Here is a 23588-nt window from a genome sequence, read left to right as displayed (position 1 = left end):
CTTGTAGATATATAGATTTTCTTTACGGTGAGCTTGTAGATGGTAAGAGGAGGCCGGGTGGACAACTCAAAAGGTACAAGGACATTTTCCACGAAAACTTAAAGGGGATTAACATGGAGAATCATTGGGAAGAAGCAGTTCACAATAGAACTTAATGGAGAAGAATTGTAAACTCAGTTAACAGCAACAACCAAAAAGTAAAGAGGCAACAAAGCAATGAGATTTTTGAATGTCCGGAGTGCGGTAGGCAAATAACATCACGTACCGGGCTTTTCAGTCACAGAAAAGCTCATGAAAGAAAAAGTCTTGCGTGACCATCTTTTGATGCGTGTCGAATACTCGTCAGCGAGTAATGGCAGTATATGTATATGTATGTATATGGATTTTCTATAAAAGAGCCAATTATGGCAAATTCGTTTTTTTTTAAATCGGTTTTTTAATCCTACCAGCTCTGCCAACTAGGACAAGTAATTTTTCAAAGGAACGCTTATCATCAGGAAGATTTAAATTATGCTTAAAGAAATCCTATTTAGATTTCTTTAAGCATAGTTCCTTGAGGCCAAGAAGCAATTTTCTTCACAAAATAAAATCACTAGTAACATATCTATTCGTCCACCAGCAGATACCGCTTTATTTTTCTTGATAAAATAATGAATATTTATTTATTAAACTATTGTATGTAAATTTAAGTAAACTGTTATAAATTATATATAATAATGTCCATAAACTAATGTCGACTTTGGAAATAATTACTAACTGTCACTATAAAATTGCCGTAGCGATACCAGGCATCTTGATTGTAATTTTATTTAAAAATCGCTTCTTATGCAAAATCTAAGCTAGATAGGTATAGGAAACCCTAATATAGTTTGAAAGAGTATTTGAATCTGCTTCGATTTATTTAAAATAAAAATCGGTAAAAAAAACTTTTAAGTTAAACTGTTTTATCTTATGTGCACTGAGAACTAGAAAATAATAATAACAATTAGGTATTTTGAACTTCTAGTTCAGAAATATTTTAGTACTAGGCAGAATAGCTTTTAGGCATATTAGACTAAAATAAAAACGTGGGGCCCCTCTGAAATCCTACCTATAGCAAAGCATATCTTTATACTTTGGTAGATCATGAGCTCGGCGTTCGCTGGTGAAGCCGCCACGGCTGGTTTGGTTTATTGATTGTCAAAATCTCCAGTTACGATTATAGTAAGTCGATGCAATCCACACTTAGTATAGAAGAAAGTATTACAGCAACAGTTAATGGGCCCCACGTTTTTATTTTAGTCTAATATGCCTAAAAGCTATTCTGCCTAGTACTAAAATATTTCTGAACTAGAAGTTCAAAATACCTAATTGTTATTATTATTTTCTAGTTTTCAGTTCACATAAGATAAAACCGTTTAACTTAAAAGTTTTTTTACCGATTTTTTATTTTCTGGTTTTTAGTATTTAACGGAAATGCCTACCGAACATTCCTCATTCTATTTAATTCATTTAGTGCATCATTATTACATGGTTTTTTACCTGATAATTTATTACAATCTAATTCCTCAATACATAGCCCTTCCAGGGACTTGTCTCGACTTAGAGCCACGTATGCTTGCCCTTCCTCAAACAATTTTGAGCCCAAATACACTACTGCATGGTCGACTGTGCTGCCCTGCATTTTATGGACGGTGGATGCCCATGACAAAATTAAGGGTAACATCCTTCTTTCAGCCGTACCATAATTGAATTTTGCTGGAAACTGTATGGCTTTCGGGTGTATAACTTGTATGCCGTCTCTGCCAAAGTCAATCCAAACTGATGGTACATCTGTTTCGTACATTTGGGTTCGACGGAACTGAGGCCAAACAATTTCTGTAATGTGGCCTATAGCACCATTTACTAATCTTTTTGTAACGTCAATGTTGGACCGCAACATTACTTTTGCTCCTACAAATATTTCAAGTACTGATGGTAAGCCTCCAGTCTTATTTATATCTGTTGGTATTATATGTGCTAAATTTAAATTATCTGTATTTCGTGTGGCGTCAATTAGTTGGTCCTGTGCTTTAATGGTATAAATTCGAGATCCCTTATTCCGGAACAGATTTAAGACAGCAGCGTTGTGATTGTTTACTTGCTGATTAGTGGGGTATACCCTTAACGCTTTGTCTGTTGCAAACTCATCACTTGGGTTTTGAAGTTCCCACGAGTAATGGACATTTTAACGGCGACCCCCAGAGGTCCAGTAGAGGGCAAGGCTATAATATACAACAAGAGGCGCCCAATCTTGAGGGGAAAACGCTTGCGACATTACATTTTTAGCCACCCTAATGCCATACAGTCCTCAGCACGTTTTAACCTATAACCTTAACTTGGGTGGTAAAGCTACCGCTAACTACGTAGGTACATCTAATCACCTATTTTTTTTTATCTGTCCTTCTAACGTCACACAATCTTGGACACAACTGTTCTGGACACGACTACTCATGCCCTCACCTAATACGCCATTTTGTAATGACGTCCATCTTGGATTTTAAATTTTGTCATAATCACAGTATTCTACTAGTGTAGCCCTTTCATTTGATACCCATATTGAGGGTGTTGTGGAAAAATATGAAATCCGCCATTTTGTACCGGCGGCCATCTTAGATTTACAATGTTATTGATATTACTATATTGTATTGTCATCGGAACTAAAGGTGTGTACCAAATTTCAGATCAATCTGACAACAGGAAGGTACTTAAATTTCAATTTCTAATTTTGACCCAAATAAACAAACAAATAACCAAAAACCGTTTAAAAATACAGGGTGTTGCATTTGAAATAACAAAGTTTTTTATAAAATATGTCCTTAAAACAGATCAGCAACTTTTGATAGCCCTCTATAAATTTAAGGAAGCAATACCATTTTTCAGTAAAGTTTATTTCTCTGCCTTTAAACTCAGCATAAGAGTTAATGCTGAATAGTAATGTACAGGGTGTTAATAATCTATTCTATTGTAGCATGCAAATTTAAATATCTTTAAATATCTCAAAAACCAAAGATTTTAAACATACTTAACCTTTATATTAAATGCCTTTTTTTGGGCCCAGGAATCCAAAAATCAAATAAAATACCGGGTGTTCCATAAGAAAAAATATAACTTTGGTATGGATCTTAGTTCTGAAACACCCTGTATATTTCAAAATAATTTTAAATTGTGCACATTGTCTCCCCATATACCCATAGAATATTTTCTTTCTACATCTTTCCGTTTTCAACCGAGGCGAATGAGGTGCGCCACCCTGTATATATATGCCGTATGATCGAGAAAAAAACGGCGTCAGCGATGGCTATGGAATGAAGATCGCTGTCATTTTATATGTAAATTTATATGGGAAATGTCATCGATATTCATTTCCCAGCCAACTGGACGCCGTTTTTTTTTCGATCATACGGTATTAATACGGGTTATCGCACCACTCTGGCACTTCGCACCACTCTGGCACTTTGTGCCATTGTATCGGTTTTTTAATCGCGGTGCGATCCCTTTAGACACACATTTATTAATACTAATATTATTCTGTAAAACTTAATGGGGTCTAATAAAGAAAGAAATAAAGAAATTTGAATTAATACTTAAATAAATTAGATTCAAACCGCATGTATAGGGTGTCCTACTAAGAATAGCTCTCGGCTGTATCTCGGAAAGTATTAGCCGTAGGGCTTACGGAAAAAAAAAATTTTAACTAAGTTTAGGGGGCGCTTTCTTACAATTTAACAAACATAGCGCGTTTTTTCAAAAAAAATAAATAGGATGGTATATTTAATTTTAGCTGATGTAAAGAGTAGTAAAAGCTTAAAAAGTCAGCGAAAACCGCATCTTGATATCTTCTTTCAAACCGAAGATATTAAAAAAATTATAATAAATACAAAAAATAAACCCTTAATTACCTTGTTTTTACCACACGGTATCAGTAGCCCTCTTGATTATGCCCATTCTAACAAAAAAATAAAATAGAAACAGTTAGTTTATTTAAAATCGACGAAATACCAGAATACCATAATACCAGATGTATTAATATCTAATAATTAAGATATTAATAACAGTGAACAAGAAACGATGATTCAGTGAAGCCATGCTTTGTAGGCTTTGGAAAAAAATTGCTTTTGACGTAATGGTATAAACGTCAAATTGTTATTAGATCAACATTTTGATAGCCTTTTATCTTCTAATTGCTTTTTCAATATGCCTTTATTATTTGAAGTAGTCGAAGTTGTTGACATTTTGAAAAAAGAATTAAAAGATAGAAGACTATCAAAATGTTGATCTAATAACAATTTGACGTTTATACTATTACGTCAAAAGCAATTTTTTTCCAAAGCCTACCATGACTTCACTGAATCATCGTTTCTTGTTCACTGTTATTAATATCTTAATTATTAGATATTATTAATACATCTGTGTGTGTGTGTGTGTGGTTTTATGGTATTCTGGAATTTCGTCAATTTTAAATAAACTAACTGTTTCTATTTTATTATTACTCCATTTTATTTTTACTCTATACCTTCCTCCACGCAACAAAATAAGGATCATTTTCTTTTATAAATAATTTATGCGCCGTAAAATGGTAACACTTATAATACTCCTTTAGCTTATAAATCACTACCCTGAAGCTACGGCAATACACTTAAACCCTAACGTTACAGAATAACATTTTGTACAGCATATGATTGCAGCTTTATTACACCCTCAAGGGACAAAATAATGTGGGCCCTTCACCGTGCTTCATTTATTAATTACTACCCAGATTAAAACTAAGCCATATTTTTTCTGCTTCTGGGCAATAAATTACATTTTAGGAGAATAAAAAAGGAGTGACAAATTTTGTGATTGAAAAGAGTTGCGATTTGAAATGATCTCACTTGGAAATGCCAAAATAACTGGCATTATGACAACAGCATTTATGTCCTCTGCTGGCAGGGGTGGATGGGGAAGTGGAAACCGGCCCGGGAAAATCAGACAACCGGCCCAAATCCACAAAAACTGAAATGACCATAACGAAGTAATATTTTATTTATTAATACAAGGTGTCCCAGAAATAAGTGCAAGTATTTTAACTGGTAGTATAGTTGAACCCCAGAAATACGCCTATGAGGTTTTGTTCGCAAAAAAAAACTTTTGAAAATTCGGAATTTTTTGAAAAATGTTTTGGAATTTTTTTTAGTTTTTAGTTAAAAACATAATTTCTTGATAATATGGCAACATAGGTTTTACAAGAAAGAAAATCCAGAAAAGATCCAGTGGTTCTCAAAATTTGAGCAAAAAAATATTTTTTTGGAAATTTTCAAAGTATGATAACTGCGTTATTTTGGACTTATTTGAAAAACGATGAAGAGAAAATATGTTTCTTTTATCGAGACCACTCCTTAAAATACTTGCACTTATTTCTGGGACAACCTGTATATAAGTAAGGGTGTTTATCGCTCGTACAAAAAAGCTCTTTTGCCGGTTTTTTAAAAAAACAAAATTGTCTTGATCAAAATTTTGATCAAGACCAATATCGGGTTAGACATCTGGATTTTTACTACAAAATGGCTCAGATTTACAGGGTCTTTATTTCCATTATCTATAGCGGTAATTTGATCTTGAATAGGCTACGATTCTGAATCACGATTTTGAGAAACTTTAAGACTTCGAGATTCATTCAGTTCAGCTGACCCAATCTTCTGTGAAATACATTACTTTTAGCTTTTTGGGTATATAGTTTCTTACACATTGTAGAAAGAAATTCTCTCTTTTCTGCTACAGCAGCATCCTCCTCGTGTACAGGTGTTTTTAACTGAATGAACCGCGGTCGCCATTAAAACTGCAGCATTTTTAGGTTATTATATAATTCTTATCACGAAACTTTTCCTCTATACTTTTGTACATTTGGCATCTTGTATGATAATGCCATGACTCAAACGAAAAAAAAAACTAGGCAATACCTAGGCAGTGGATATAAATGTATTCTGATGTAATGTTATGTTAAAGTCCATAATAAGAATATTTGGATTTTCGAGACATATTAATATTTTATTATCTAATCTAGTTTAAACCTTATTTAACTCTTCTCTGCTATCTCAGTAATTTTTAGCAAATTCATTTTAGCAACATTTTAAACAATTGAGATTTGGCTTTTAGTCCGTCCCCAATTCAAGCCAAGCATACACAGATATGTTTTCTCCGTCAACTGCAGAGTTCACGTCAAATTCGTCTACCTTCTTACAAAGGGGAGCTCGAAAAATATGGCACCGAGGATCGAGACTATGTAAATTTACCTAATGCTATTCATTCTTTTTTTTTTGCTGCCTGTCAGTCATATTTATGAGTTATTAATAAAAGAATATTGGGTAAAACTATAAAGGGTGAGCATTAAATAAGTGCAAATATTTTCAGGGTTGGTATATTGCCACACCAGGAACACGCCTAAGAGTTTTTTTTGCAAAAAAAGATGTTAAAAATCGAGCATTTTCTTTTAAATTTTCCTGTATATTTTAGAAAACTTTTTAGAACTTCCTGTTGACGGCAAATTTTCCCATGGTATAGTTCCTTAATCTCTGATAATAGTTATTTTACAAATTGGTGTTTAGTTGCTTTTAAACATTATGCGATTATACTGATGAAAATTGATTGGTTATTTATGGAGTCACTAATCACTAAGGATCTTACGTCACTTTAGTTAGGAGATTAACCATTTAATTTTTGCTAATCCAATCTTTTTTGAGCTCTGATCGGGATCGGCCTACGCACCGGCCCACCAGGAATTTTCCCGTTTTCCCATATGGCCCATCCACCCCTGTCTGCTGGCAGTGTTATGAACTACGTTGCTTTATTTTCGAAGAACATACAGTTTAAAATATTATGATCACAAATATTAAATTAAATAGGAACACTTATTAAAGATTAAAGCACTATCTGCACAGAACGTTTAACATTATATCTTAGTTGTTCAGTCAAAAACATCAAGTAAAACATTGTGTATAGTCGAAAAACCGAAAAAAACATTTTACGTGCACTGAATTAAGACTTAAGACCGTCTAAAGAACTGACGGGATCATTCGGGTCTGCAACAAAACTGTCTTTTGCCTGCACAGAACAAATATACCCGAGTAAATTTACAAAAAATAATATATTTCGAGTTTCAGCCCCCTAGCTCACATAGGGCCCGAGTTACGACGGTTCAAATCGTTACCACTTTTCGTTACCACTCGCGTGTCGTGACGCTAGCTCGTGTGTCGCGGCCTTGGATTTTTACTCCCATCGCGCGTAAAGAAGTTTCACTTCAAAAATGTTTCCGTATTTTAAAAATGTAAAAATACAATAATAAAATTAAAATATGCCGGGTGCGTCTCAAAAGTGGCTCACCCCTATAACTTTTTTATATTTATAGTTAAAAAAACGAGATTTGGTATGTTAGTATATGACATAAATTAGGATTGATTGACGTATTCAACTGTTTTCGGTCACTTCCGGTTTCACCGGAAATGACTACAACTTGTGATTTTTAAATGGCACCCCGGTATTTTTTTACTTTATTCGATAGAGAATGTCACTCTGAATAGAATTACATATCATATGTCAACTTTTGACATTTTCACATAAGGTTTATTTGAAATTATAACTTGCGGTTTGTAACGAAAATTTGACTTGAAATACCAAGTGTGTGGTATCAAATTATTCGTAAAAAAATACTTTTTCCAAATTTGCTAATGAGCCACCCTCGTTCCATTTGAAAAAATTTGACATTCTCGCTTAAAAAATCGTATTTTAAATTTCAATCTAGAATGTCGTGGCTGTGTTAAAAACACTAATTTTTAATCAAGGAGCCTTGAAAAAATAGGTTTGATCGTCTATTTTTTTTTTGTCTTGTCGCTGGTTAAAAGATGCCCAAATAGTATTTTTAATCATATCTCAATTTTTTCAAATATAACGAGGGTGGCTCATTAGCATTAAATTTCATTAGCATATTTGGAAAAAGAATTTTTTACGAATAATAATTTGATACCACACACTTAGTACAATAATTTGATACCACACGGTATTTCGAATCAAAATGTCGTTACGAACCGCATGTTACACATTAGTACGAGAGCTAGCAACGTCGGAAAAACAAATAGGTATTTTAAGACGTCTGGCTCTTTGATATATCTTTTAGCTCTCTAGAACAGCATGCGGCCCGTCTGACTGCCAGTAAACGTTGCATTCTCTACTGCGCATTGAAAGATCCTATATTTTTATTAGTCCTTTAAATTCTGGTATTGAATATTAATCGAACATGTCTCTATAGCACAGTGCGTAGAGTTTCCGACCACGAACCGATGATTCAGAGTTCGAATCCGGGTCAGGGCAAAGACTTTTTATTTTATTTGCGTTTATATTCTGATAGTAAAGTATTAAATATTTGTTTTTTTCGGTAAATCTATACATTTTAATTTTAACTTAATTTGATGTATACGAATCTATATAGACATACACAATAATATAATTAATAAGACCTTTACATTGCATTTCTATATGCTTTGATTTTGAATTTAATATCAAACGTTTATATTCTGATAGTAAATTATTAAATATTTGTTTTTTTTTAATTACCAGAATTATTTAATACTTTACTATCAGAATATAAACGAAAATAAAATAAAAGAGTCTTTGACCTGACCCGGATTCGAACTCTGAATCATCGGTTCGTGGTCGGAAACTCTACGCACTGCGCTATGGTGACATGTTCGATTTATATTCAGTACTAGAATTTATAGGACTAAATTAATAAAAAATATAGGATCTTCTTTCGATGCGCAGCGCAGTAGTGAACGCAACGGGTATCGGCAGCTGCGTGCTGTTTCAGAGAGCATAATAAAAGATATATCAAAGAACCAGACGTCTTAAAATGCTTTCTCGAAAAGGTTGCTAGCTCTTAGACCATAGATAAAAGAAAATAATCTACTATTAAGATAGATATGAAACTTAATAGTAAAATTTTGGGTCAAAGCGCCCCTCCGTGTTTTTAGTAGACTACGTTTAACCCAGCGCCTTCGCCTTTTCTGCTGTAAATGTTTCTAATGTTTATATTTGAATTCAAAGGATTAATTTTTAAAGTTACACTGATATATTAGTATATCAGAGTAACTTTAATAAAACATAAGAATATATATATTTTACAGTTTATTTTTTTATTTATTTTACAGTTTCATGTAAATGATCGTAAGTCGACTGGCTGTCTAACGAACAGACCGAGATTTATAGATTTTAAAGCGAACAAAAAAAAATCAAACAACGAATACATACCATATATTTTTCTTTTATCTAAGATATACAGGGTTGTTCACCACATACGACACGGAGTATTGTAGCTAAACGATGAAATTTTTACAAATTGTAAGTTTGGGGTTCGTTGAAGGACTATTAGAGCTACAATTTAAAAATATTTTTACAAGAAACAGAGTGTCCCAAATAAATAAAAAATATCAAAGTTGTATTTTTTTAAATGGAACACCTTGTATATTATTACATTTTTAGTTTCTACGATTAAAATAAAGGTAAATTTGATTAAGGTTTATTATACTTAAACCTTACCGTTTTTGAAATATTTTCAATTTTGTGAAATTGCAGCAAAAATTTTAAAGCTTCATTTCTCCAAGGGTATCAATGTTTTTAATACTAAATATTTAATGAAGTTTATTTATTGATCAGTTATTGTGTTGCAATAATAAAATAATACTACCTTATACAGAGTGTCTAAAAAATTTATTTTAAATAATTATTAGCTTAAACGGCAATAACTTCTTTAATTTAAATGGAATGCCCTGTATATTTTAGGAGAATCAGATGCACAATTAAATTGTCTATCAAATTGTATTATACCATTTTTTACCTATCCCTTCAAGTTTTCGTATAAAATGCATTTTCTTATAATTTAGACCTCATTTATCAATATATCAATGGAATATTGACATTTTAGATTGTTTTTAAAGCAACAAATGTACAAAATGTACAGACTAGTAATATTATCGTTTTTAGCAAAACGATAATATTACTAGCCCATTTGTATGCAAAAAGAAAACTATTTAAATCTTTATAAAAGAGTATACCATTAATTAAATATAACACCATTATTTGCGCCCATATACTAATTAATTACATACTTAATTGTGTTCGTTATTAAATTATTATAAATAAATGTGGATTTGAGTCAGAAATCAATATAATAATAAGTTATCAAATTAAAGTCTCTGTAGTTATAAATAAGCATTTATTAAAAAATGAAATATCATTTTTAAGGTGTTACTTTTTATCACACTGTCTAATGCCCATACAAAATTCAGTTTTTTAGTATTTGGAGCAATTATTATTAATCAAAGCAAACAGTCAGTTAATGTTGTTTGAATACTGGAATCATATTAACTGATCCTCTTTAACAAATATTTAAACAGTTTTTTTTTATTTTTTAATGAAATAAACGAATTATATCGACAATATTAATATTTGTACTCTTTAAAAATTTGGTACATCTTTAAAAATAATCTAAAATGTCAATAGTCCATGGGTATATTGATAAATAAGTTCTAAATTACAAGAAAATGCATTTTCTACGGAAACTTAAAGAGATAGGTAAAAAATGGTATGATATAATTTGATAGACAATTAAATTGTGCATCTGATTCTCGTAAAATATACAGGGTGTTCCATTTAAATTAAACAAGTTATTGCCGTTTGAAGCTAATAATTATTTAAAATAAATTTTTAGACACTCTGTATAAGGTAGTATTATTTTTATTATTGCAACACAATAACTGATCAGTAAATAAACTTCAGTAAATATTTAGTATTAAAAACTTTGATACCCTTTGAGAAATGAAGCCTTAAAATTTTTACTGCAATTTCACAAAATTGAAAATATTTCAAAAATGGTAAGGTTTAAGTATAATAAACCTTAATCAAATTTACCATTATTTTAATCGTAGAAACTAAAAATGTAATAATATACAGGGTGTTCCATTTAAAAAAATACAACTTTGATATTTTTTACTTATTTGGGACACTCTGTATCTTGTAAAATTATTTTTAAATTGTACCTCTAATAGTCTTTCATCGAACCCAAAACTTACAATTTGTAAAAATCTCATCGTTTAGCTACAATACTCCGTGTCGTATGTGGTGAACAACCCTGTATACATACCTTATCGTCTTTTGGAAACACATGCATTTTTGCAGTTTTGTTAATTTCTTTGCAAGATGCAACACAACAAGAAAATACCATTTTTACAGTTAATAAATAATAAAACTATTTCTGACTATGATATTTAAAATTTAGATAGATAGAAAATTAAAAAACAAACCGGTATTTTGCAGACGCAGGCCCAAATTCATTAAAAATCAAAATGTTCCTTCTAAAATCGGGCTTTTTTCACTGAAAAGATATTTTTTGATTTATGAGCAAACATTGTCAAGTTGACAATATACAGGGTATTTTCTAATTAGTCTAAAAAAATTGTGTTGTGATTCCTCATGTGTTCTTAAAACAATTTTTATATAACCATTGGGTCTAAAGTACTTCCTTTCTGATCTACAGGGTGTTAAAAATTTTAAAAAAATCAGTTTTTTTGCTTAATATAAATGGTACACCACTGCTTTTTTAAAGAAAATATATTTTTTTCTTGACTGGCCATCCTTTTTCAACAAAATTGATCTTTTGAATTTTTCTTGTTCATCAAACGGTTGTCGAGAAAAAAATAAATATACTTATTAAGAGCCCGCCTTAATCCGTTTTCTAACGATTTTTTATCTTTTAGATTAATTAGGAAACACCCTGTATATGCATATCACAGGCAACCAAATAAACTAGTAACCTCTAAAAATTATTTTTCCTACCACTAGCGACATACCGTGTTTTTAGTATGTACTAAATTATTTTATCAAAATTTCACCATATAAGTTTCCAGGCAATGCTCTTAGACTTCATGTTACAATGTCAAATATAAGCCATATGCAGAAAAGTCAAAAGTTGACAAGCGATACGTTATTCTTTTCAGAGTGTCACTTTCTATCAAATAAAGTAGAACTATATGGTGGGTGCTATTTAAAAATCAAAAGTTGTAATAATTTCCCGTAAAAGAGGAAGGACCGAAAACAATTTTGAATACGTCAATCAATCCTAATTTATGTCCTATATACTATATATTTATATACTATTTTCTTCAATTCTCAAATCAAAAGTTTTAGTGAGTTAATATGTAGGGTGGTAATACAATACAATTATTTTAATTAAAACGACGAATCATAAATATTCAAAAATCTATACATTTTAATTTTAACTTAATTTGACGTATACGAATCCATATAGACATACACAATAATATAATTAATAAGACCTTTACATTGTATTTCTATATGCTTTGATTTTGAATTTAATATCAAACTACACGGAAAATAAGAACTCAAAAAGATATTCAGTATATGATGAGATTTTAATTTAAACCGATTTTTCTTTCGTTTGGCTTCTTCCAAACGAAATTATTTCCTGTTTTTCTCTTGGCACAAAGGCATTTCGAATATTCCAAAAAGATCTACTCAATAAGTAAGGAAGAAAGATTAAATTTTTTTATTAACTGTCACATTCTTAAATCGCGATTTTTATTTAGCATTTCAAAATATGTTAGGAAGCGTGTTTTTGTGTTTCAGCAATAAAGAAAAAAGTATAGTACTTAATTATATTCTTCGAAAATTCTTTGTGTAGATTTTTTAAAAATGTGTCTTAAAACACATTCTTCTTTCTCATATCCGCGTTTATAATACGTTAGTTATGAGAGATTACTATTTACTGTATGATCTAGTAAAAATTTAGATAGTTGTGAATGAAAATTGTCATAAAATGTTGATGGTAAAAGCACAATTATTTTCTATGCCTCTATGTATTAGGCTAAACTAAAAATACTGTGGAATCTATGCATACCTACCAATGAATAAACAGCGGTGATTGAAAAAATAAGAAGATGCCCAACCTTATGGGCGATTTCGTGGTGCAAACCCTGTCCGAGATGTAGCTGGCGTTACCGTCATCCTGTCCGAGAATTCCGAGATTTAGAGTCTGCTGTCAGTCGACAGAGTAAGTGGTTGCCGGACACAGTGTTGCCAAGACTACTGATTAATCCGTAGATTTACGGATTTTGGGTACAGTACGTTAATAATACGGATTTTCTATCACTAAACAATTTAATATAATATTATTTGATTAAACAAAGAACGGATTCAGAGTTGGCTTGGAAATGAAGATCAGTATTATGTCATATTTATGTAAAATATTATGGTAAATGTGAATAATTGTCATTTCGAAGCCAACTAAACGACTTTTTTCGATCATACGAAATATTCAGTGTCTATTAATAAATTTTTATTTTTGTTGTTTATCTTATGTTTGACACAAATACATTTTCGATACATAAACGCGGATTTTTCATCCAAAGATATTTTCGTCAAACGTATTACAGATATTACACATTTTAATATGGCAACAGTGTCCGTTTCAGTTCCACACCGTCTTCGATATGCATTATGCATTCGCCGGTCGAATTAGAGAAAATAAGTGTCTTATGCGTTAACCGCAGAACGATTGGTGTCTCCACCGTACAGCACTTGAGACGTAAGGGGAAATCAAATCAGCCTTGTCACAAATTCGCCCATTATGTTGCGTATCTTCCAAATTCTTTCAATCAACGATAAACCAGCTAAAGAAAGAGTTCTCTCTATCTGACTAATGTGACGATCTATCGGGGATAAATTCAATAATAATTTGCTTGTTTTGTTTTATACAGAGTGTTTCTTATAGTCTATAGAGCTAGCAAAGTTTTTGAGAAAGTATTTTAAGAAAGGTGGCCCATTGATATATATTTTGCTATGCTCTCTGGAACAACATGCATGTTCTGGCTGCCGATACACGTTGCGTTCACTACTGCGTATGGGAAGAAGATCCTATATTATTTAGTCTGTTAAATTCTAGTATTGAATATAAGTCGAGCAAGTTTTCATAGCGCGGCGCGCAGAGGTTCCGCCTATGAAGCGAGGAATCCGTATTCGAGACCGGCTCGGGGTAAGAACTTTTTTATTTTATTTTCGTATATAATCTGATAGTAAAGTATTAAATGGCCAGGTGCTCAGAATAGGAATAGAGAAAGAGGGACATGACTCATGACATATCCTCTATTATAGATACGGGGCAACACCGGTATCAGGTCTAAGGAGAAACCAAATTAAAGAGGTGGAGAAAATGGAGACAGATCCTCCAGCCAACATTTCACGGGTACCTCAGCCGGAGGCAAGCTCCTCGACTGTGAAGCTGTGAAGAACACGGAGGGACTAACTCCAACTGTGGAAGTGTGTGTATGTGTACCGTCGGAGGATCTGTTGTCAAAGGAGGATGGGAAATACTCTGTCTCCTCTACAACAGGGGTATGATGGGTTATAGACTGTGTGATGAGTTATAACTCAAGGAAGGGGGGCACAATAGATTTTTAAGGTCGCAGTGATTAACCTCCCCTCACTCATTCTACATTCTACAAAGTATTAAATATTTGTTTTTTGAACCACCAGAATTATTTAATACTTTACTATCAGAATATAAACGAAAATAAAATATTATTGTTATTGTACGGTTATGTATCTTTTTTTTGAAAAATGTAGCAGGGTTTTTTTCTCTATGAATTTATAAGATTAATTGTGCAATGTATATTATATGTTTTTTTTTTATAAATGTATAGGTTAAGATATAGGAAGCAATGCTTCAACTTCGCCTTTTGTAATGCTTATGAATTACAATAAAGACTATTTATTATTATTATTATTATTAAAATAAAAAAGTTTTATACCCCGAGCCAGTCTCTAACTCGGACTCCCCGCTTCATAGGCCGAACTTTTCGCGCCGCGCTATGGAGACTCGCTCGGTTTATTTTCAATACTAAAATTTAAACGACTAATAAAAAAATATACGATCTTCTTTCAATGCGCAGTAGTAAACGCAACGTTTACCGGTAGCCAGACGGCCCGCACGCTGTTCTAGAGAGCATAGTAAAAGATATATCAAATAGCCAGATGTCTAAAAATACTTATTTTCCCGACGTTGTTAGCTCTCGTACTATAAATGACATGCTAATATTTAATTAAGGGAATGATTCTGAAGACTTTATGAATACCTACTGTTAATTTCAAGAAAAGTCAGTATAACGTTCAATTTTTTCTTTAAAAACACGAAGTTATTAAAAAAATGAAAAGCTGTTTTTTAGCCACTTGTTTATCCATGTGCGTATCCTCCACCTGTTTTTTAGCCGCTGTATATCTTACAACGCTCTATCTGGAAAATTATGATGTAGAGTAGGCCTAAGAATTACGCCCTAAATGATAGCATGTCATTAAGAAACATCCTGTATATGCAGTGAATAAGAATAATAATAATATAATTAATATTGATAATAGAACTATATGTTATCGACGCCTATGATCCTTATGATAGGCAGTCATTTTCACGCCGTGCCTGCACCCCGTGTCCGCTGATGTTGGCGAGTAGCGGAGTAGTAGGCTTGGGAAACAGTTGAATGTCAGAGATTGTTGATTTCGGCCCGGAGAGAAGTCATTGTTTGTCAAGCTAGTTAGAATTATATTTTAAATATCAATTTCTGTTAAATATATTAATCTCCCGATTACATCAGAAGTGGCGATGAGTTTAATCCAGCGTTCTTAGGCCACACGTAACGGCGTATTTCTGACTTACTGACGACTATTGACTTGACTTTGACCTTTGACCATATCGTTTCGTAAATGCGTCGGTTTCGAGGATCTATTCGGTCGTCTCAGATACGGGTACCCGTCGCCGTCGGATTTGGGATACCGTCGTCGGACCGGCGAAGCGCGAAAAGAAAGCCGGAGGGATCATCCTGCTAGGTCTAGTGCTCGAAGGTAATAGCGAAAAAAAAAGCAGCGTCATATCACCCCTACAAATTACAGACTCCGGAAGATAACAGGAAAAGGTAGTGAGCCAACACATTATCTGAACAAATCTCTTCTAAAAGGTATTTTAAAAATGGCTAGAAAAAAATCGAGATAAATACTAAGGTAATTACGATATAAATTCTAAGGTAGTATTTTTATACAGTAAAAAAGTTGTCATGGAGACAGATTTGAGTTTAAAGCAATTGTTCGGATTTTTCGATTTCGGATTTCGGTGATATGAATCGCCTCGTGGTCGAATCGCCTAAGAGGTCTCGAAGAGAGGGCGCTACCGTGGTCAGTTGATAAGGGTCGATTTCGCTTGCGAAAGAAGATGGCTGCGAACCTCAACATAAACAGACAGTTTTTCACGTAAAAAGTAAAAATTTTATTGTTAAAATTAAAAGTTATATAAATATCTATCTATGGTCCTCTAGAGGAATAAAATTTCTAGAGTTATGTGTTATTTAGTATATTAGTTATGTTGAGTATGTGTTTTATTTTATTCTCATTAAACTTCTTGATAAAGCCGAAACGTGGAACGGTGGTTTTCAAACATGATTTTTATTTTTGTGCTATATTATTTACTAATATTTTGTTGAGCTTTTTAATAAAAATATTAAACAAAAGTCGAACAGTAATTTAATAATTTCATTGTTTATTAGGTAAATAAAAAATATATCAAGTATATACAGGTATATTCAAGACTTTATGTGGAAAGGTAAAAAAAAAAGTCTTCAAAAGTTTTTCAGTTTTTCAGAAGTACCTACTATCGATTATTTCATAGATATATAATTTATATTTTTCATATATACATTTTTTTTAATTATACTCCATTTTACTTATTACTTATTTTATTACTTTAAGTTTAGTTATAGATGTTATTAATATTTCAGCTATATTTTTAATTTTTCTTACATTTTACTGAAACTTTCAACTTTAGGTAGTCTAGTATTGCTCTATCAGTAATATAAAATTCATTTTAAGATGCTGTTTTTAACGTAGTCTTTAAGAAAGTTATTTTGTTTTCTACCTATTTATGTAGTTGAATAAATATATGGTTGTAGAAAAGTTAAGTAGGTTCCGAAATTCAGGTTTTGCAAATTCACTTGAGAATTATATCAAAAATTCACATAATTTAGAAGTATTACATTAGTTTTTCAATTATTATAATATAATTTTAACCATCTCATTATATTTCAGAGTTTTTCAGTTTAATTCAGGTATTTCGCCAGTATTTCAGGAACTTTATCTTCGTATACGCCATAATTAATAGCAAATAACCCTTCGAATAGTGTTGTAATAAATTAACACATAGTGAGTGTTAAAAAAGTTGTGTAAAATTTTGTAGAAGATGAGAACGAAGCGTTTATTAAGTACACAGGGCTACTTTTTAATAAAAGCGTAATTTCTTGTAATTAGAAATAAATGTAAATCTCCAGATGGGTAAAATTCTAGGCGCAAGAGTACTATTATATAGTAATTTTCACAACACGCTGTAGATATCTTGAAAACAAACTACTAAAGAACGACATAAAATAAATATTCTCGGAAATAACATATTGTTTCGGTAAAAATATGTATACGTATATAGTTAACAAAAATTTATAATGTAATATACAACTAGCAAATCCGATTATCTTAATCTTATATAAAATGCATACACTTTTCATATTATGCGTCAACAAAAATAAATAAAGCGGTAATATTATTTTAATTTAAAACACATGAACTAAGCTACCTAGGTATGTACTTAAATCTTTATGCGACGTTAATATATGAGTTTTACAACCCCGAATAAAGTAATCATTTAGGGATACCCTTTCACCTAAAAAAACGAATACTTTCAATATAAATTAGCCATATCTCACTACCTGAATACTGTTTGACATCCACGTGGAATGGGACAAGTAGAGAGGCATAATCTTTAGTATGTGTAACAAGTTGCATTACGATATCTAGGTTGAAAATGTTTCAAACATTCAGTTTGGATTGTGTGGAATCTAAGCACTAGGAGCAAAATGAGCGTATCTGGACAAGTTGCGTTTATCCCTCCGGGCGTAAATGATCGACGTTAGCGAGTTTCGGCGTAAATTAGTAGCGAATTATGCGAAATATCAAGCGGAATAAAAGAAAAATTGGATGCGTAGCGAACTATATTCAGCGTTAGATCTACTAAGGATCACTTCGACACAGCTAATAGGATCCCAATCAACTCCATGGTAGATAGATTCATTTGAACTTCTAAGCAGCTGAGAATTGGATGATATGAAGTTAGAAACATCCTAGGATGGTATGCACGGTCAAAGAACAAGTACTGTGGAATAGCTAGGTTTGGCAAGCAATGGATTTGGTTATGGTAGATTCAAACGTGTATTAGGATTGGAAAAAGGAGTAGGGTTAGTTCTACCCGGTACTCTCTTTTTCAAGGTATACGTTAGTATGATAGCTGGAAAAGGCGTGTGGTGGTTGCTAATGTATGAGTTTACCACCTGGGCGCTTTGTGAGTAGGGCGGACAAGACTTGCGAATAGGGATGAGTCCCGGTATTCGGTCTGGTTAGTTCGACCCGGATTGCTCTCTTTTCCAGTGGCTGGAATAGGCGTGGGCCCATAGTTAGATTTAGATTTATATTTTAGAATTTAGGTTTAAGATTTTAGAGTTGAGATTTAACATTATTTTGTTGCACGCAAGCTGCAGATTGCGTGTAACACCAATATATAATAAGTAATTCGTTTATTTTACCTTTTGAAATTGTTTTTTGTCCCTGAATAATTTATTTGTCCATCATGAGTTTTTGGGTATTGTTTCTGAGTGAGTTACGATATTTTATTTTTATTTATTTAAGTAGCAAATAAGACGTAGCTCCAGTATGAGCAGTGAAAAATCTAACTATATTTTTATTTCAGCTTTTAAAAATGTCCTTTAAATGATTCTGATAATGTTTCTCCTTTTAGTGTTGAGATAATGGTAACAATTAGCTGATAAGGTTTAGTCAATTGGTTTTGTATCAATTGTCTAGTATCAGCAGCAAACAATCTAACATATATTTTTATTTCAGCATTTAAAAATGTCCTTTAAACGATTCTGATTATTTTTGTCCTTTTAGTGTGATGTAAGAATGGTAGCAATTAGCTGATAAGGTTTTGTCAATTGGTTTTGTATCAATTGTCCAGTATCAGCAGGAAACAAGCTAATAAATATTTTTATTTCAGCTTTTAAAAATGCAATTTAAAAGGTTCTGATTATTTTTGCCCTTTTTAGTGTGATTCAGAGGAGTGAGAACACTCATAAGTCAGGAGTGGCCGAATGTTATCGACGCCTATGATCCTTATGATAGGCAGTCATTTTCACGCCGTGCCTGCACCCCGTGTCCGCTGATGTTGGCGAGTAGCGGACTAGTAGGCTTGGGAAACAGTTGAATGTCAGGGATTGTTGATTTCGGCCCGGAGAGAAGTCATTGTTTGTCAAGCTAGTTAGAATTATATTTTAAATATCAATTTCTGTTAAATATATTAATCTCCCGATTACATATATCTAAAAACTAAAAATTAATAATATATTGAAAAAATATTTAAAATTGTCAAATCGTTTATATGCCTAAGAAGTCATTAAAGTTTATTTACTTTAAATCAAATTTATTTATTTACACTAAATTTTAAGTCTTTTTAATAAATCAATATTTATTAGTATCGTATAGTTTAGCAAACGTAATTGTTTTTTCTTTGAATTTTGTAAAAATACCACATCCAAGTCAAAAAAATCGGCATCAGAGTTGGCTTGAAAATGAGAATCACTCTGTTATTTTACGTTAAATTATATTGGGAATATCATCGATTGTTATTTCAAATTCAACTTTACACTGTTTTTTTTCAATCATATAGTAGGTATTTGTCTGTTCAACTACCTTTTTCTGTACTAAATGGTGAAGGTACGAATACTGCCGGGTAGCGAATTTATAGAAAAAAATATTCTTGTTCTATTTAAGCAGAATAAAATTCTGTAAACTTTGTCCGGAATCCTTTATCTAGTAAAGTAGTACAATATGATCAAAAAAACGGTGTGAGTGACGGCTTTGAAATGAAGATCGCTGTCACTTTATATCTAAATTTATATGGAAAAACTTATCGATTATCATTTCCAAGCCAACTGGACACTGTCTTTTTTCTATTATACGGTATCTTTTCCCCACAATTTATACCATCCAATTAATTTTGCAGCATATACTTTAAGTGAAAGCAAGTGCAATATGATGAAAAAAAAGTCGTCAGTGATAGCTATGAAAAGAAGGTCGCTGACATTTTATATGTAAAATTAGGTATACCTATGGGGAATGTTATCGATGTTCATTTCCAAGCCCACTGGACGCCGTTTTTTTTTTCGTCCATACGGTATTATTTTTACTGCTCTGGGGTCTGAAGAGATAAAAAATGACACAATGAAGGGTTTGATTTATTACTTAATTAGTTTTTAGATTTATTACTACATTCATAAATATAATCTTAAAAAAATATATACCTACTTATCATCGGTATTTGTTAGTAAAATTATTAAATCTATGGTAAAATTAATAACCTTTACGTGTCTATTATAATAATATCATATAAGTTTACACACCTTTCTGAAGTAAAATACAAATTACATATATGAACATATTTAAAGTGCGATATTATTGTAGCATACAATTGACCAATTTTGTCATTTTTCTCACCTGTAGTAAAATTTCAATTTCTATTACGTGATAAATTACATCATCAATTTTATCGTATCTGGTAATAATTTAGGTATATAATTTTTATTTGTGTTCTACTAAAAAAATCAAAATTAGTAATAAAAGGCTCTATTGAATGTTTTACAAATATTTGCAATTTATAGTAATACTAAAAATAGAATTAAATTGAGATCAGGCCATTTAATAGATATGTGTGATGGATAGGTGAATATTATAATATAAATTTCATGTACTAGAATATCTGAGTTTGCAGGAATTATTTAGAAGTTAATTTCTTTTGGATGTAACTCCTGCTTTCTGTAACTCAAATCGATATGATCTCCCTCTAGTCTAAATAATAGACTAGAAGGATTTCTTTTCAATTAATACCATTAGGGTTATTATTTAAACGCTTAAACAAATAACTAATTACAAATATTTTAAAGTATTTAAATATGTATGTTGGTAATTTTTGGAAAAACTATAAATTGTCTGGTTTTCACAAAAATTTGTAAATACTCTATTTTGAGGCCGTAGATTACGAATCTGAACGAATTTTAGTTTTTAGGTCATAGATTACGTATTTACGTCTTTAGGTCGCAGATTCCGAATTTTTTGGCGGTCTTTGACCGTTTTTCGGAAAAATCTTCACAAAAACGTAACAATAAGATGTACTTTTTTAAAATTTCTCGTATTTGTAAGATTTCTCAAGATTTTGTAAGATTTCTAAACCAAACCAAACTATCCTTTTATATCAGAGAATATACCTAGTCCAGTCACTAACGGGTTCACGAATGAGTTGTGATTGCTTTGGTTTCAGCCTTTCTTTTGCGATTCACTGGTTGTATTAACATTAAGCCTTACCTATATAAACAAAGTTTTAACGCTTGTTATTCAAATTCGAATTAAAGAAGAGAAAAACAAAAAAAAAACAAGAGTGAAACCAACGCAATCAAAACACGGTTATACAGTGTGTTTTAATTGCTAGAACTATAGTTAGACATTAACCTTTAATCCCACCAATTATTTTATTAAAATATTTAATTATCTACCTATTCCTACCTATCAACCGAAAAAGTACGAGACATGGCAACGTTGCAAATTTTGAAATTTGTAGAACTATATTTGTCTCTCTCAATACCTAGGAGAGAGAAAGGTGCATATTTTATATGAATGTAAAACTTCCATTTTGTCTCAATTTTCGTTGTTTATTTTGTTAAAAAAGTGTTTTCAGTAAAATTTTGGATATTTTTCTATACCCAATCAAGGGTAGCTTTTATGAACTATAATATAATGAAATTACCTATTACTTTATAGAGCTTAAATTATGGAAAATTCAATGTTTTTTTTAAATGAATTTTCATTTTTCTGATAAACGGTAAGAGACCGCCAAAAAACTTTCAGATACGTATAATTTACGACCTCAAAATAGAGTGTATACCAATTTCCAGTTTATCCAATAAGTACCAATAAAGGTGAATTAGGTTTATCTTTTGGCTAATCAATTTATTAAATATTAATGGGCTAGTTTTATTGTATCGTAAGCATAGAGTTACTTTATGATCTTAAATTAATTTCAATACACATTCTTATCATACATTTTTCTAAACACGTACATATAATAATTTTTTATTTAAAATATTTGTTTAACTTTTTATTATTCAAGGTAACTTGTGTTTATATTCAAGGTAACTTTATTCAATTAACAAAGTAAGTTACTTTGTTAATTGAATCTTAACTACGTTACTTATTAATTGAATCTAATTTTAGAAAATCCCGCTCCACTATTGAAAGCTGCGCGCCCCGTTTCAAATATGGATACTTTTCATTTATCATGGCTGCCTGCCATCGCACATGCGTTTCAGTTGGCAGTATTGTAGTCTGAAGCACGTGTGATTGGCGGCGTCGCGTCGGCAAGCTCTACAAAAATATTATTTTAGCAGTAAGAAAAAACGGGTTTAATGTAAGTTTTTAACGTTTAAATGATTCGAAAAATACCGGTTAAGGCAATTATATTATTGTTGTTTATAAGTGAACTGGGGACTAAGATCAGAGGATTCAGTGCAGCGTTTTTGGTTATGTGCTAGTTTATCAAATTTATCTTTAGTTTTACGATTCGAAGAGGAAAATTTAAATCTGCAGATCATTGATAGAAGTGGTGCTTGTGTTTTGTTTTGTGTCTGAGGATCTGCCTAAAAATAACTTGGTACAAAAATATGCAGCTGCATTAAGAATACACAACCAATGCAAAGAAAATAGTAGTATAATTATCTACCTTTACTCTAATACACTCGGCCCAAGATTCTAAAGCATTGTAATTGTTTTTAATCGATTAATAATGACATTTTGTTTACAAGTTTATTGACCTTTGTGAACTATTATAAACAATTGACAACTGCATGTTAACCGAAAGTCCTGCTGAAAGTCCAACTTAGTGGCCCTTTTTATTTTAATTCTCATCAGTGCTTGCATTACTGACCTTCCTATTTTGTTGCAGAATTAAACCCACTGCTTCTTCCCGTCACCCTGAAACCCCCTAGTCAAAAAGTCATGGATTTGGACTCAAAGCAACATCATATAACAAACGATGACCCAAATGTTACGTTAACTATCAGACTGATTATGCAGGGAAAGGTATGTTTAGAATTAAGTTCAAAATAATTTTCTGGAAACAAATCGAGGCACTGAGTTATAGATTTACCTAAATTCTAAATAATATTCGGTACATCTTAAATTAATTTATTTTGAAAGTTGTCTTTGAGAAATAGTACTGTATATTCAAAACAAAAACGGCGTCAACGATGGCTATGAAATGAAGATCGCTGTCATTTTATATGTAAATTTATCTAGGAAATGTCATTGATTGTTATTTCCCAGCCAAGTGAATGCCGTTT

The 23588-nt window shown here is 31.7% G+C and overlaps 1 protein-coding gene across 9 annotated transcripts in view; it reads left to right on the top strand.

Moving 5' to 3' along the window:
* LOC115886861 (poly(rC)-binding protein 3) overlaps positions 1-23588 on the top strand; it is a 713764-nt gene that overhangs the window by 582617 nt on the left and 107559 nt on the right. For 6 of the 9 annotated variants that reach the window (XM_030906173.1, XM_030906174.1, XM_030906172.1 and 3 more), the window contains exons 1-2: positions 22563-22657; positions 23192-23328. In XM_030906173.1, the coding sequence (XP_030762033.1) occupies positions 23245-23328 (84 nt within the window). In that variant the 5' untranslated portion in view covers positions 22563-22657; positions 23192-23244. Of the gene's footprint in view, positions 1-22562; positions 22658-22707; positions 22901-23191; positions 23329-23588 lie in introns of those variants that run through there. The other 3 variants (XM_030906168.1, XM_030906167.1, XM_030906169.1) reach the window with 2 other exon arrangements.

The sequence above is a fragment of the Sitophilus oryzae genome, unplaced genomic scaffold (assembly GCF_002938485.1).
Source record: "Sitophilus oryzae breed Bouriz unplaced genomic scaffold, Soryzae_2.0 scaffold_499_pilon_pilon, whole genome shotgun sequence".
NCBI lineage: Eukaryota > Metazoa > Arthropoda > Insecta > Coleoptera > Curculionidae > Sitophilus > Sitophilus oryzae.
The sequence above is the reverse complement of the archived record's forward strand: the minus strand, read 5'-3'. Positions and strand labels throughout refer to the sequence as shown.